We start from the raw sequence: 13,549 nt of genomic DNA, 5'->3' as shown, positions 1-13,549 counted from the left end.
TGGGGAAGAAGAACAAGAATTGGTTTTTATATAATGACTTTCTCAACCACTTAAGGAAGAATTAAACTGGCTTACAATCACCTTCCCTTCCCCTCCCCACAACTGACACCCTGTGAGGTAGTGTCAGCGAGGGCACGCAATCGAGCCCCGGATAGCAAGCTCCGTGTCCTCCCCCCCCCACCTTCTGGTCCCGTGGGAAAGTCTCTTCAGTTTGGGGAAAAGGTACTATGGCCAGAGGCTCCGATGTCTCCATTTCAATTTCAAAGTAGCCTTCCTATTGTAAATCTGCTCTGATCTCAAGGTGTGATTTTGCCGGAACCCTCTCTCTCTTGAAGTTTGAGAGAACTCTGATGTTCTGCATTTCAAAGCCATTACATGTAAACAATTCTAGTGTGTGCATCCTATAAAGCTGATCTGTAAAATCCCCGTCGTTATTCTAACCTTAAGTTGTATAGACCACTGAACTCATTTGCTTTCTTAATAAAACTTTTAAAACTCTCTGCAACGTCCGGAGCGAAGTTTATTATTCCTGAGATGCAATGAGGTCCTGGAGTCTGACAGGTAGGTGGGGCTGAGAGAGATCTAAGAGAGCTGTGACTAGCCCAAGGTCACCTGGCTGGCTTCATGTGGAGGAGTGGGGAAATCAACTTGGTTCACCAGATTAGTGTCCACTAATAAAATGGAGAAGAGGAGAATGGTGTCAGGTGCTTTGAGTTCCCATCGCCAACAAAGTTGGGCTGTAAGTGAAGTAAATAAATAATAAATATAGCTAAAGGTGATGGGCATATAAAAGGTAGAATGGTTGATGGGTGGGAAGAAGAGAAGGAAACAAGGAAAGCTGAGGATATGAGAGTTGCCAGGAGGAAATAGTGTGGTAAGGTTTATACAGTGTTAGTGTGATGCCCCCACAAGTACTTGTAGGTTCCCCACTGTGCAACTGAGCAAGGGCAGGCACCATACAACTGGGCCATAGTTTACTTGGGTAGAGGCTGCCAGAGGAAGGAAAGGAGGGAACACTGAAGAGAGGGGGGCAATAAATGCAGCTTGGCTGATGCATGAGAAGGATGCAGGAAAAGAGGAGAGGCTATGGGGGCTTTCAGGGAAGGGAAAGAGGAAATAAGTGAGGGAGGGGAAATGAGATGCCCACCTGCAAGTCCTTGCTGGTTCCCTCTTGCTCCCTTTCCTTCAACGGCAAAATATAAGGAGCATCTTCAGACTAGTCATAAAAATCAAGTTAGAACTGATACGCGAATACAGAACAATGCAGGGCAGTTTTTAGAAAGCAAATGGTAATAAAGTATGTTTTCAACTGCAGCATGCCAATTAAATTAGAGCTGAAATAACACATTTTACATTGGCTTCTCTCTTCTTCAGTGAGCTCTTCATTTCTTGACCTTTCTGTTTTATTTCCCACATGCTTCCCCAGTGTTACTTTATTCTGGCATTATCTTTTGGTTGGCTAGCTTGCTCATCTAACACTTTTACTTTATTGCTATGTTTTTCATTCACGGTTTCTCCTGAGGCTTATGTGCCTCCAAAGGCTCAGGCTTACAAAAGGAAGCTTCTCCTTATAGCTGCAGGTATCTAGAATAACTTCACCAAATTGGAATTTCGAAAGATACACTCAGGGACAAATCCTGAGAGGCCATGGCTCAGTGGTAAACCACATGCTTTACATTGCAGAAGGTCCCCGGATTGATCTCAGCCCTCACCAGATAAAGGATTTCAGGTAATGAGTGCTGAGAAGACTCATCTACGCCTGACTCCCTGAAGAGTCACTCACTGCCAGATAGTGTCAAACTATACCATGTTGCCCCTTGGGTGTAGGTTGCAGCCACGGATGTGAACTTTAGCTTAAAAAGTAGATGGGGCATGGTGGTTTGGGCTGAAGCACTGGAAAGTAAAGGTTCACTCTTTCTTCTTCCCCATGCTATTTCTTCAGTCAAAACAAGGAGCCTGCAGCTGCTAGTAGGCCCAATAAAAAAAAAAAGACAGACACCCTCTCTTTGTCTTTTTCCCCCCTACTGAAGTTAACAACAGCTGTAGGTGGGGCAATGGGAGTAATGGTACTGCAGACCCAATCCAACTCCCATGCCCTTGCTGTGACTGAGCTAATTGCCAGTGTAAAGTGTAGTATGGCATCACACTTCAAACAGTCCAGTGCAGATGGAACAGTGTTCTAACTCTGTAGCAAACAAATACTATGGCCATTTATGCATGGGAGGGTAAAACTTGGATTTGTCTTCTCTAGATGCACATTTCCCCCATTCAGATTCTCAAAACTCTGCATGGGGGCTTATTGTTGAGTTTTGAGAGTTCAGATAGGGAAAATGTACATCTAGAGAGCAGCAAATTCAAGGCAAAATCTCCCATGCATAAATGGCATATGTTGCTAAGTGCGGCATTCTATTTAAAAGTGAAATCAGTTGCCCTGCATCCACTTAAAACCATGCAATGCCAACTAGATTTGAATTTGGACCCAAGGTCCTTTGATGCATTTAAAGCTAGTATCACCTCATGAAATCCTGATTTTACTTTAGATTTCTCTCTATTTCTCTCTCTCTTTTCTACTTCTTCATTGCTGGTTCTCATCTTCTCCACTGTCTAAACGTTATCTCTGTGTCTGCTGTAGGTTTGTACTCAAAATTCACAATATTTTTTCTTAATTAGTCAAAGCTGGCACTTTCTGTGGCTGTAGACATTTCTTTTCCTCCAGTTAAATACTTAAGATTAGTCACCTTATTACAATTCAGTTCAACACATTCTTTCCCCCAGCACCTGCTTCTTCAGTGCCATACCACCCTCCCTTACCTACATCCAGCTGCTGCTACTTCCTCTTCCTAGAAGTGTCACATTGGTGACTCACTCAAATCTGGGATCTTGTAGTGAACAACTGCTGAGATGCCAATGAACACCAGTGAATAAAATTAAAGCAGATCCGATTACATGATGATGAGCAACAGCAATTTAAATAAATATGCAAATGTTTCTGCAAGGAGTATCAAAATCACTGAGAAATTGAGGTTAAAACAGTGAGTATCTTTGAATGCTCCCTAGAAGCTAAAATAACTAAACTGAAGCTATCATATTTTGGTCACATTATGAGAAACAAAGAGTCAATGAAAAGACAATAATGCTGAAAAAGTTAAAAGCAGCAGGAAAAGAAGAAGACCCAACATGAGATATATTGATTCAATCAAGGAAGCCACAGCCCTCAGTTTGCAAGACCTGAGCAAAGCTGTTAACGGGAGGATGTTTTAGAGGTCAATAATTCAATAATAGGGTTGACATAGGTCAGAAGCAAATTCATGGCATTTAACAGACAACACACACATTTTTAACTCAGACATTGTCCACTCCATTCTCAAATACAGAGCGTATCCGATCGTTTTCTCTCTTTTAAATTGTTTTTATTTTCAAAATATCATACAAGACACTAATTCACAATCCAATCAATACACACTACTCACTACAAACATTACAAACAAACATACATTAACAAGACTAAACAAACTTCTACTCTAACGTGTAACTAACAATTGTCTGGGTATATCTGTATCATTTTTTATGCCTTCTATCTTTCTCAAGATTATAGTCTACACCGGCAAGTGAAGGAACTTAAGGAAAAAGGAACTCAACCATTATTCTATCTGTTATGTCTGTTATTATTTAAAATATGTAATATATAGTATATAATGCAAATAAGATACTTTTCCAACAAGCATATCTATAATTACCTCTATATCTTCTGCCATGACTCTCAGAATAAGAGCTATATGATGTATATAAAGTATACCTTTTAAGCAATCTTATTCAATTTACTTGGGAAACTTACTTTTCATATTATTACAACTATATTGACTATTCTATATTATTCAATAACCACTCTTGATCTGTTTAACATCAGTACTACTCAGTTAGAAACTCTTAAAGCATATTGTGTGGCTCACGACATACAATCCCATCCCATCATCTTCTTATCCAAATAGCAGTCTGGTATTATACATCACTAAAAAAACACTTTCACTACCTTTCCATCTGTGTACACCCCCCCCCCCCCGTTCTGTCTTCTGATGCAACAAACTTTAACCTAACTCACGTGGCTCTGTTCAGTGCACCCATGCTTCAGACCAACATGCAAGTATGGGATTTACAGTGGCTTCATTTTAAGGACTTTGGTCATGCCTTTCATATAGACCAGGGATGTTGAACTTAATTGTTACGAGGGCTGGATATGACATAAATGTCACTTGGTTGGGCCAGGCCATGCCTCGCCAGCCCAGATCGACAGTGGGGGTGGGGATGGCTCGTAAGCCGGATAAGAGCTCTCACCCCTGATTTAGACCTTTCCACCTGCAATCTTGTTTACTAATATGAGACAATTCGGAAATATAACATTGTTTCAACTGACAGTGATGGAAAGCTGGAAGCATAACAACCCCTCTGCTGACCCAAACTATCCACTAGTGCACAGAGTTAAATCTCCTTCACGATGCCAAGTAAGCTAAGTTTACTTGTTACTAGGAAATGCTTAACACCAAGTGGAGTTGGCATCAGAGTGGCCACTTAAATAATTTGTTATAGGATGTACACAATGTTGCTGTACTGGTCTATTAGCTACGTTCATCTGGAACATCTTAGTAATGGGTGCCTTATAAATCAATCAATAATACATCAACTTCAATAATTAATTATTATTATCATGCAACAAAAAAATTTGGGGTTTATTTGAAGCCAACAAAACTGCAAACAGTATGGGAAGAATTCTTACTTTTAGCTCTACAACACAGCAAAGATTAAGAGTGTTGGATATGAATGTACTAAAGTTCAAGCCTCCTTGCTCGGGTTGCCAACCTCCAGGTACCAGTTGGAGATCTCCTGCTATTACAACTGATCTCCAGCCGATAGAGATCAGTTCACCTGGTGAAAAATGGCCGCTTTGGCCATTAGACTCTATGGCATTGAAGTCCCTCCACTCCCCAAACCCCGCCCTCCCAAGGCCCTGCCCCCAAAACCTCCTGCCGGTAGTGAAGATGGACCTGGCAACCCTACTCATGGCATTAAGTGGCCCTGGCAAAACTTTCTTTTTCAACCAAACCTCTGCCACAGTAATTGTGTGTGTAAATGGACATCTTGAATGAGGGATGGAATACAGATCTAACAAATAGTAAAATAATGGGGCTCACATGAGTGAAATGCTTTTAAAGAAAACATGAGCATGCTGTACACATATGCAGCTCCTGGTATGCCCCCCAAAGAGTGCTACTCTCTACATATTGCAATCTGCTGGTGGTTCCCGGCCCAGAGTGTGTAGCTGTCCTCAAGGGCCAAGGCTTTCTCGGCCCTGGCCCCGGCCTGGTGGAATAGCTTTCCTAGTAACATCAGTGCCCTGTGGGACCTTAAGGAGTTCCACAGGGACTGCAAAATGCAGCCATTTCACCAGGCCTACAATTTAGGGCAGCCGTAAGTCCATCCATCGTTGCTTGCCTCCCCATCCTCCCCCCACTCTTGATAGCTGTGGGGGGTTATCCTGTTGAAATCCGGTCCATGGTGGCATCTGGGTTGTTTTTAAGGCCACTTTGCTTCTGGTTTTATAAATAATGTTTTACTGTTGTTATGGTTTTATGCATTTTAGATGTATTCTAGAGGTTGTTATCTGTGCTGAGCCCGGCTTGGCTTGAAATGAGGGTGGGCTATAAATGTGAACAAACAAACAGATAAACGGCGTCAACCTTATTCTATTGGATCAGTAGCAGTGTTGCTCCTTCCTCACCCCAGCACAGTTCCTGTGCTTTGAACAGCTACATGCTGAACATAACATGATGAACTTATGCAGCTGCTTTACTGTGCAATCCTGAAAGGGGGGGACGGGTGAGAAGGCAGTGTGACCCATACGGTGGTGTAAGTACTATTTACACTGTCCAAACTGGCATAGACCCCAGCGCAGGGACACTCATGCTGCTATAGTGGAGTCACAGCACCAGCGTAGCCTTGTCAGCAGTGTATCTCTGGCTCAAGGGCTTGCGCTGATACTGAAGGGGGCGTTCCTGGGGATGGAGCTGTCTTTAGGTGGCTTCTAAAGCCCTTTCGGCCCAGGTCTGCCCCTTTTTGCAGGTGCCAAGTTCCGCCTGCAACTCTATGGAGAGTTTCACAGGGTTTTCATTAAAATACCATATTCGGCTTGCTGCGCCCTGCAGCAAACTGATCAGGGGGTGGCATGGCTGTGCCATTCCCGGGCATGCCGCAACTCCCCCCCTTCAGGAACAGGTTGTTAAAGACACATGAGCCTTGTTTAAGAGAAAGTCCTTGGATAAATCTTTCCTGTTGACTCCAAAGATTGGATGGGCTTGAACTGGAATGAAATTTCCCTTTGTAATCGGGTACAGAAGGTTTAAGTTGGCTTCTTGTTTGAAGAGAATCCTGGATGTTTTGTGAATGTCACCATCAGTTTCTAAGGCAGTCTGAAAGAAAAGCAAGACAGCACTCTGGTGTCAGGGTGATGTCGAAGGACTATATTAAGGAGCGCTTGATAGAGAAGAGCCAGCATGGTGTAGTGGTTAAAAGCGGTGGTTTGGGGCAGTGGACTCTGATCTGGAGTTTGATTCCCCACTCCTCCACATGAAGCTAGCTGGGTGACCTTGGGCTAGTCACAGCTCTTTGAGCTCTCTCAGCCCTACCTACCTCACAGGGTGTCTGTTGTGGGGAGGGGAAGGGAAGGTGATTATAAGCCGGTTTGATTCTTCCTTAAGTGGTAGAGAAAGTCGGCATATAAAATTAAAAACCAGCTCTTCTTCTCTTTTATTGTATTACTCAAGGCTATTCTTTGCCTAAGGATACTCAATGGTAGAGCATCTGCTGTGCATGCAGAAGGTCCCAGGGATCAATCCCTGTCATCTCCTTGTAAAGGGATCAGGTTGTAGGTGATATGAAAGACCTCCATCTGACACTCTGGATAGCTGACTGTAATTAAACCTGACCAACTGTCTGACTCAGTATAAGGCACCTTCTTGTGTGGGATCCAGTGTGGTAGAAGCAAACACACATCCTCTACTTTTAATGGACTTTTAATGGACTAAACGGTTTTAATCACATTTTAGAATGGAATGTCATCAGTTGACCTACCAAACACTCCCTCGGAACCACCCCAGTGTGATACGGATTCCTTAAAGGTTCCCAAGTACTCAAGCCATCCTCCCTAAATCATTCTGAACCAACTTAAAACTGTTTGGTAAATCTGTGAAAGACACAATATGCAAAGTTTAATGATCATAGACAGTCAATGTTTTTTTCCTATGATTTTTAAAAGTTATAATTTTATCTGCCTTTTGTTTCCCTTCCTTCATCCAAGGAGCTCAAGCAGTGTCCTTACAGCAACACAGAAGTTTCCAAACCAAGGAGTTGCACAGTAAACCATAGTTTGTTGTCACACAATTTGTAAGGAAGAAAGCAAACTATATCTTGTGGTTTGAACATAATGATGTAGTATAATTTGCCATGAAAATGGAAAATTTTAAATACCGTGCTGAATGCAACAGGACAAGGAAAGCGGAGGATCCCCCAGGCGTGTCCAGATAATGACAAACTGTAATTTGCCATGATGGTAAACCATTCCACAGCCTCTTTTATAATTGTCAAATGCACCCTTTCAGATGACAGGGCATTTAATTAAATGATCATACTGATACAACTGTAGCCTTTTGAAAGACTAATAATACAATACTAATCACATGTATTTTGAAGCAATCCTCGTTTTTTAATAGCATTTGCTTTCAAGTATGTTGCTGAGGGTCACAGCCTGAGGACACCCCCACATGACACTTGTCCATGGAAAAGACAGGTGTCTTTTCCCCTGGGGCACCCTGCACTGAAAGCAGGACGCCAGCCACAACCTTGCAATCTGCATTAGTCTCACAATGGTCTCTATCAGCTGTCTGGGCTGATGGAGAATCAGCTAAAGTCAAAGCATTTTCTGCGTATCTCCTACAGGATCAGTACGGAATCCAAGCATCTCCAAATCTCACAGAGACTTTTTACTAGGATACAGTCTAAAGCTACCTGGACTATATCCAACCATGCTTTACCTCTGTGTGCAATGAAGCCTAATGCGCAGCCCTGAGTCGCATCATACCTGCCTTCAGACCTTGTGATAGCTCATGCAATGCTTTAGTGTATTTGAAAACAGTGTGCTGTGGTCATGGTAACTGAGGCTAAAACGTCAAGAACCAGACAATCACAACTATTCTTATTTTACACCCAAATCAGAAGCATCAGTGAAATGTGGTCCAGTAATTAAGTTGGACTAATTGCTTTGGGGAACTGAAAAGGAGGGGGGGAGAGATCTTATTTCATCACACATTCTCTCTAGAGTCTTTTACTCCTTTTAAAATCCCAGCGCAAGCAAAACACCAGGTTTATAGTCACAGCTTTATGCTCACAGTGAAAATGTGATTTTCATCCACAGCAAAAGTAGACAGATTTCTTAAAATTCATTCATAAGCTGGCAATTGCTGCCTACTGCAGAAAGCATATTAACAAAGTAAAAAAACAAAAAAACAAACCTCTCTCTCCTTTTTGTACCTGAAGGCAATAAGGAATGGTTTGCTTTCACAATAGTGTCTGCAAAGAACTGTGAGAAAATAATGAAAACACCTTGCTCCATTATATGGCTTTGGTTAACACCATTGAGAATGAAGTTTTTGCCAGCAGATCATAAACACAGCGCAAAACATCAGCTATACTTTAGGATTCAAAAGTAAGAGGATACAACATATTACAATCTGAGTATAAGCACTGCATCTTGTCACAGTAAGAAAGAAAACCTCACAGAAAACAAAATGTAGATGGCAAAACAGAACTTCTTACACGGCACACAGCCTTTTCCAGTATCTGCAGCAGCGGAAAGTGAAAATTAGATTCTGCCAGGTTACGGGCAGAATTTCAATTACAGGTCTATTACAGTTTCAAGTGCATTAGCAAATGCTCCTTCCTCCTCGCTCTCCTTCTCCTGCAGATCAAGAAATCACATTCCTCTCTCTCAATAATCCCTGTGACTGCGCTCGCTTGCTGAAAGTATACCGTACCATTATGATGAGAGTTCTGGGTCTGCTCATTTCATCCTCGCTATCCAGAGGCAGGACTTCATGTGACAATTCCTCTTGCCGTCGCCTACAAATATGTGGACAGTTCCTCTGTACCACTGAACGAAAGGCTTGAAGCAGAACAATGCTGGCAGCACAGCCCATAGCTGCATCCTGAAGCCTACAAAATAACTTCTCTGTTTATGCTATGTTGGAAAAACAGTGGCTCCTTGTCCCTGAAAACAGCCTCCAGTGCAGCTGCAGCCAGCCGGCTCTCACCAATCATTTCTGTGAGCTGCAATCATCTGATCACAACCGAATAGCCGGGATGCAGATATAGGAAAGATTTGATCTACTGAAACTACACATAAACACAGCGTGCGAAGGTCCTTTTTCGCTGTGACGGCTCACCAATCATTTTTGTGAGCTGCAATCATCTGATCACAACCGAATAGCTGGGATGCAGATATAGGAAAGATTTGAGCTACTGAAACTACACATAAACACAGCGTGCGAAGGTCCTTTTTCGCTGTGAAGGTTTCTGAACTCACCGGAGGACAATTCCCCCCCCCCTTTGCTTTTTTCAGTAATTTCCCCCGGAATCCCAGATTCACAAAATGGAAAAGTATAAAGCAGCTGTCTGATCGTGAACTGGCAAGGTTAGTTTTACATGTCTGTTACCAATCAGGCAGAGGAAAACCAGCAATGACAGGCATAGGGAGAAGTAACAGGGATACGTGAAAATGAATGCTTCTTTATTAAGGATCAGGAATTGATTTCTGCTCTGCTCAAGAGAATGAGCTGGTTGCTTTGGAATACAGTCTTCCATTTTCAGCAACGTAGCAAGCCTCTGTAAGTATTCCAAACATAATAGCCCAAATACATTTTTTAAAAAACACAGATTTCTTAGCTCAACCAGGAGCTTAGCCTTTAATGAGAAACACCACTGCTGAGCTATGAAATGCTTTTCAATAGTAGCATTTTCAGCATGATCCCACACAGGCAGTTCTTCTGCATAGTAGGACATTTTTACTTTGGCAAAGGCACCTTGTCTGTGTCGAGCTTCACTAATAAAGGCTCACACACAAGGAATTAAACACAGCTGATCACACACACACACACACACACACACACAGAAAGGCAGCTCTTAATGGGGAACTTCTGTAAATGTTTTATTGGTAAGGATCCAGACGAAAGTAAGACGGGAGCAGTTAACAACTTAGCATTCTAACTGCTGGCAGCGAAGATATTCAGACAGAAACTAAAGAGGTGCTTAGAAATCACATGACGCTGGCTTGGAAAAATATCAAAGTTTAATGGTAGAGTTGTGTGAGGTGGCAGCCATTCGGAGGAAGTTTGGCACTAAAAATATCGCCTCTTGCAAAACTAGGAGAATTAAGATTTTTTTGCAAATGAACGTTCCTTTCTTTTCTTCCCGTTCTATTCTGTCATTTCTGTCTTTGCCCCTTTACTTGTGTCTATCTACCCCCACCCAAATTGGGGCCTGCTGCTTCTGAAGGCAACGGGAGCCTTGCCCTTGACTTTAACGGGGGCTTGAGCAAGCCTGTCATTCCCGTTGATGTAATCTTTGGAATGGCTGCTTCATGAAATGGATGGCTTAAAACAAGAGAAAGAAAGAGAAAGGCAGGAGAAGGAGAAGGCGGCTCACACCGTTCCCTGGGACTATTCGACACAGGGGTTGATTAGGCTTTAATTGCTCTCTAATCTGTCACAACACAGCAGCATTTTAATGAAAATATTTACCAAGGAGATGAAGTGAGCTCTTTCAAAGCATTCTTCTCACTCAATGCCAAATGAGTCTCCTTTGCTTCTACTTCTTAAGAGTAAACTGAGTGCTTATGCCAGATACACAATTTATTACCCTGTCTTTCTCCTCCCCACCCCACACACAGCAAGTGGCCAGGGCAGCTTTCACAGGCTCATAATTAATACCACAAAGCAATCATAAATACACTGACAAAACCCAAGAAGCATTATGGTAAAATAACAACACGTATGCAGTGTTTGTGTGCGTGTGTGTATGCAGGCGCATGCGCACATAAGGTTGCCAATTCCAGGCTGGGAAATTCCTGGAGATTTGGGAAAGGAGCCAGGGCACAGCAGGTTTTGAGGAGGGGGAGGTCCTCAGTAGGCTATAAAGCCACAGAGCACCCTCCAAAGCAAACATTTTCTCCTGGAGATCAGTTGCAATTCCAAATCTCCAGGCCCCATCTGGAGGTTGACAAGCCTAGTGCATGTGTACACACAAGCTGCAATCCTAAAAATAATCCCCCCAGGAGTAAGTCTCAACGAATAAAATGAAACTCACTTCTGCGTAGACCTACTTAAGATTGTGCCTGCACTCTCTCCCAGATACACGATACTAGGGATCCTTAACCTTTCTGAGCCTGTGGGCACCTTTGGAGTTCTTTCACAGCAGGGTGGGCGCAACCCACAAATGGCTGCCGCAGGAGGCAGAGCTAGCCTCAACATGGGTGCTGTAGCTGACTTTGAGTCCCGCAGTGAAGATCCTTGTGCTGTGGGGGTAGCTGCTGCCAAAGCAACATTTTCAAAAATCCACCCAGTCCAGGGGTCGGCAAACTCATTAGTCAAAAGAGCCAAATATCAACAGTACAACGATTGAGATTTCTTTTGAGAGCCAAATTTCTTAAACTTAAACTATATAGGTAGGTACACTGTTTATTAACTTAATAAACTTTAATTAAAATTTTAAGTCTTAATTAAACTATAGGTACACTGAATAAAACTTGATATCATACTGAATAGTGATCTTATTTATTGATAAAAATTAAATTGTAAGTCCCTGCCATTTCCCCCTCACCGTCTGGAGTCCTCGTCTGGAGGCCTGGTCTACAGTCATAAAAGCCTATTAGTAGACCTGGCCTCCGGCTGAGTCCCATTGGGAGGCCAGGTCTACCAAAGGAAGCCCGCCCCGCCCAACAGCTGATAGGCGGGGGGGGCAGGAACCGCCGAGCCGCCCGTCCAGCAATCGCGCGGCTAGAGGGGAGGGGGGGCTTTAGCCTCCCAACCATTGAGGGCAAGGGAAAGGGGGACCCGGTCATTCTCCAAGGCGGGGGGGGGGGAGAGAGCGCGCCCGCTCGCCCGCTCTCTCTCTCTCTCAGGCGCGCCGGCTCCGCAGCCTGGCGGCCGGCGCAAGAGCAGGGGCTCCGAACCAAGTTCGGAGAGCCACACTCAATGGGCCAAAGAGCCGCATGAGGCTCGGGAGCCGCAGTTTGCAGACCCCTGACCCAAACCATCAGAAGCCTTGCGGGGGGAAAGCTCCACCTGCCCCTGCCCCTTTCTAAAAACACTTAGCAGGCTCCAGAAAAAGTGCTGGTGGGCTTCATGGTGCCAATGGGCACCACACTAGTAGGCTGACCATACGTACCGTTTTGAATGGGACAGTCCCGCTTTTGTCATATTTCCTGGCCATCCTGCCTTTTTAATTAAAATGTCTATTTTGTCCCGTTTTGAATAAACCAAGCCAGTTTTGTTGCCTCGCCCTCACCACGCAGCTTTATTTTACACTCGGAAGGAAAAGGCACAACTTTCCAGTTATGGGTGGAAGCAACACGTGGCCCGTCAATCAACACGTTCCCACCCACTGTGCTGTTGCGAGCCTCTGAAGCAGCATGCCAAAAAATGCACAAGGCTGGTCTTCCCCTCCCCTTTGGCCACCTCGGGATCATCGCGGCTAGTTTCGGTGAGTGGGTGAAAGCAAGGAGGTGAAGCCGGGATGCACTAAAATGGATGACAGGCTAGCCAGTTAGAAACAATGGGAGAGGCTGCACAGCCCATCGAAGATAATGGGAGCCTGGATTGCCAGTTGGCTTGCATGAGCGCCATTGAAACACATTACAGCACAAAAAGAGTTGCAAAGAAAATGTGGAATGGATTTTCCAGTAAGGTCCTTAAACCCAAATACACTACTCTGGGACTGGAATGACAGCCCATGGGACTAGCACAAGCGTTCTGGGAACAGAATGACAGCCCCCAGAGTGGAATGACAGCCCCTGGGATGAGAAGAAGTGTTCTGGAACTGGATTGACAGCCCCAGGGTGGAATGACAGCCCCTGGGACAAACAGAAGTGTTCTGGGACTGGAATGACAGCCCTCCCCAGAGTGGAATGACAGCCTCTGGGATTAGCAGAAGTGTTCTAGGACTGGATTGACAGCCCCAGTGGTGGGTCACAAAATGCCTCAGCTACACCAGCAGTTTTAGTTGTGGTTTTCCACGTTAAGGTGCCTAATTCTGCGGTTACTTGAACATTCAGAATACAGCTGATCATGTTCCATGTTCTGCTTCAAATTCCTTATTGCACACAAGAAGAACATTAGAAAAGCCATGCTGGATCAGACCAAGGCCCATCAAGTCCAGCAGTCTGTTCACACAGTGGCCAACTGGGTGCCTCTAGGAAACCCACAAACAAGATGATGCAGCAGCATTCTCC

At 44.0% G+C, this 13,549-nt stretch overlaps 1 protein-coding gene across 1 annotated transcript in view; it reads right to left on the bottom strand.

Annotated features, from left to right (window-relative positions):
* Nucleotides 1–9,278, bottom strand: part of DOCK10 (dedicator of cytokinesis 10) — a 168,901-nt gene extending 159,623 nt beyond the window's left edge. Inside the window, exon 1 of the mRNA XM_056849317.1 lies at nt 9,081–9,278. Coding sequence (XP_056705295.1) covers nt 9,081–9,242 — 162 coding nt within the window. The 5' untranslated portion in view covers nt 9,243–9,278. The remainder of the gene's footprint in view (nt 1–9,080) is intronic.
* Between the last annotated feature and the right edge of the window lie 4,271 nt (nt 9,279–13,549).

Source organism: Euleptes europaea, chromosome 5 (assembly GCF_029931775.1).
Source record: "Euleptes europaea isolate rEulEur1 chromosome 5, rEulEur1.hap1, whole genome shotgun sequence".
In the NCBI taxonomy this organism is placed as follows: domain Eukaryota; kingdom Metazoa; phylum Chordata; class Lepidosauria; order Squamata; family Sphaerodactylidae; genus Euleptes; species Euleptes europaea.
The sequence above is the reverse complement of the archived record's forward strand: the minus strand, read 5'-3'. Positions and strand labels throughout refer to the sequence as shown.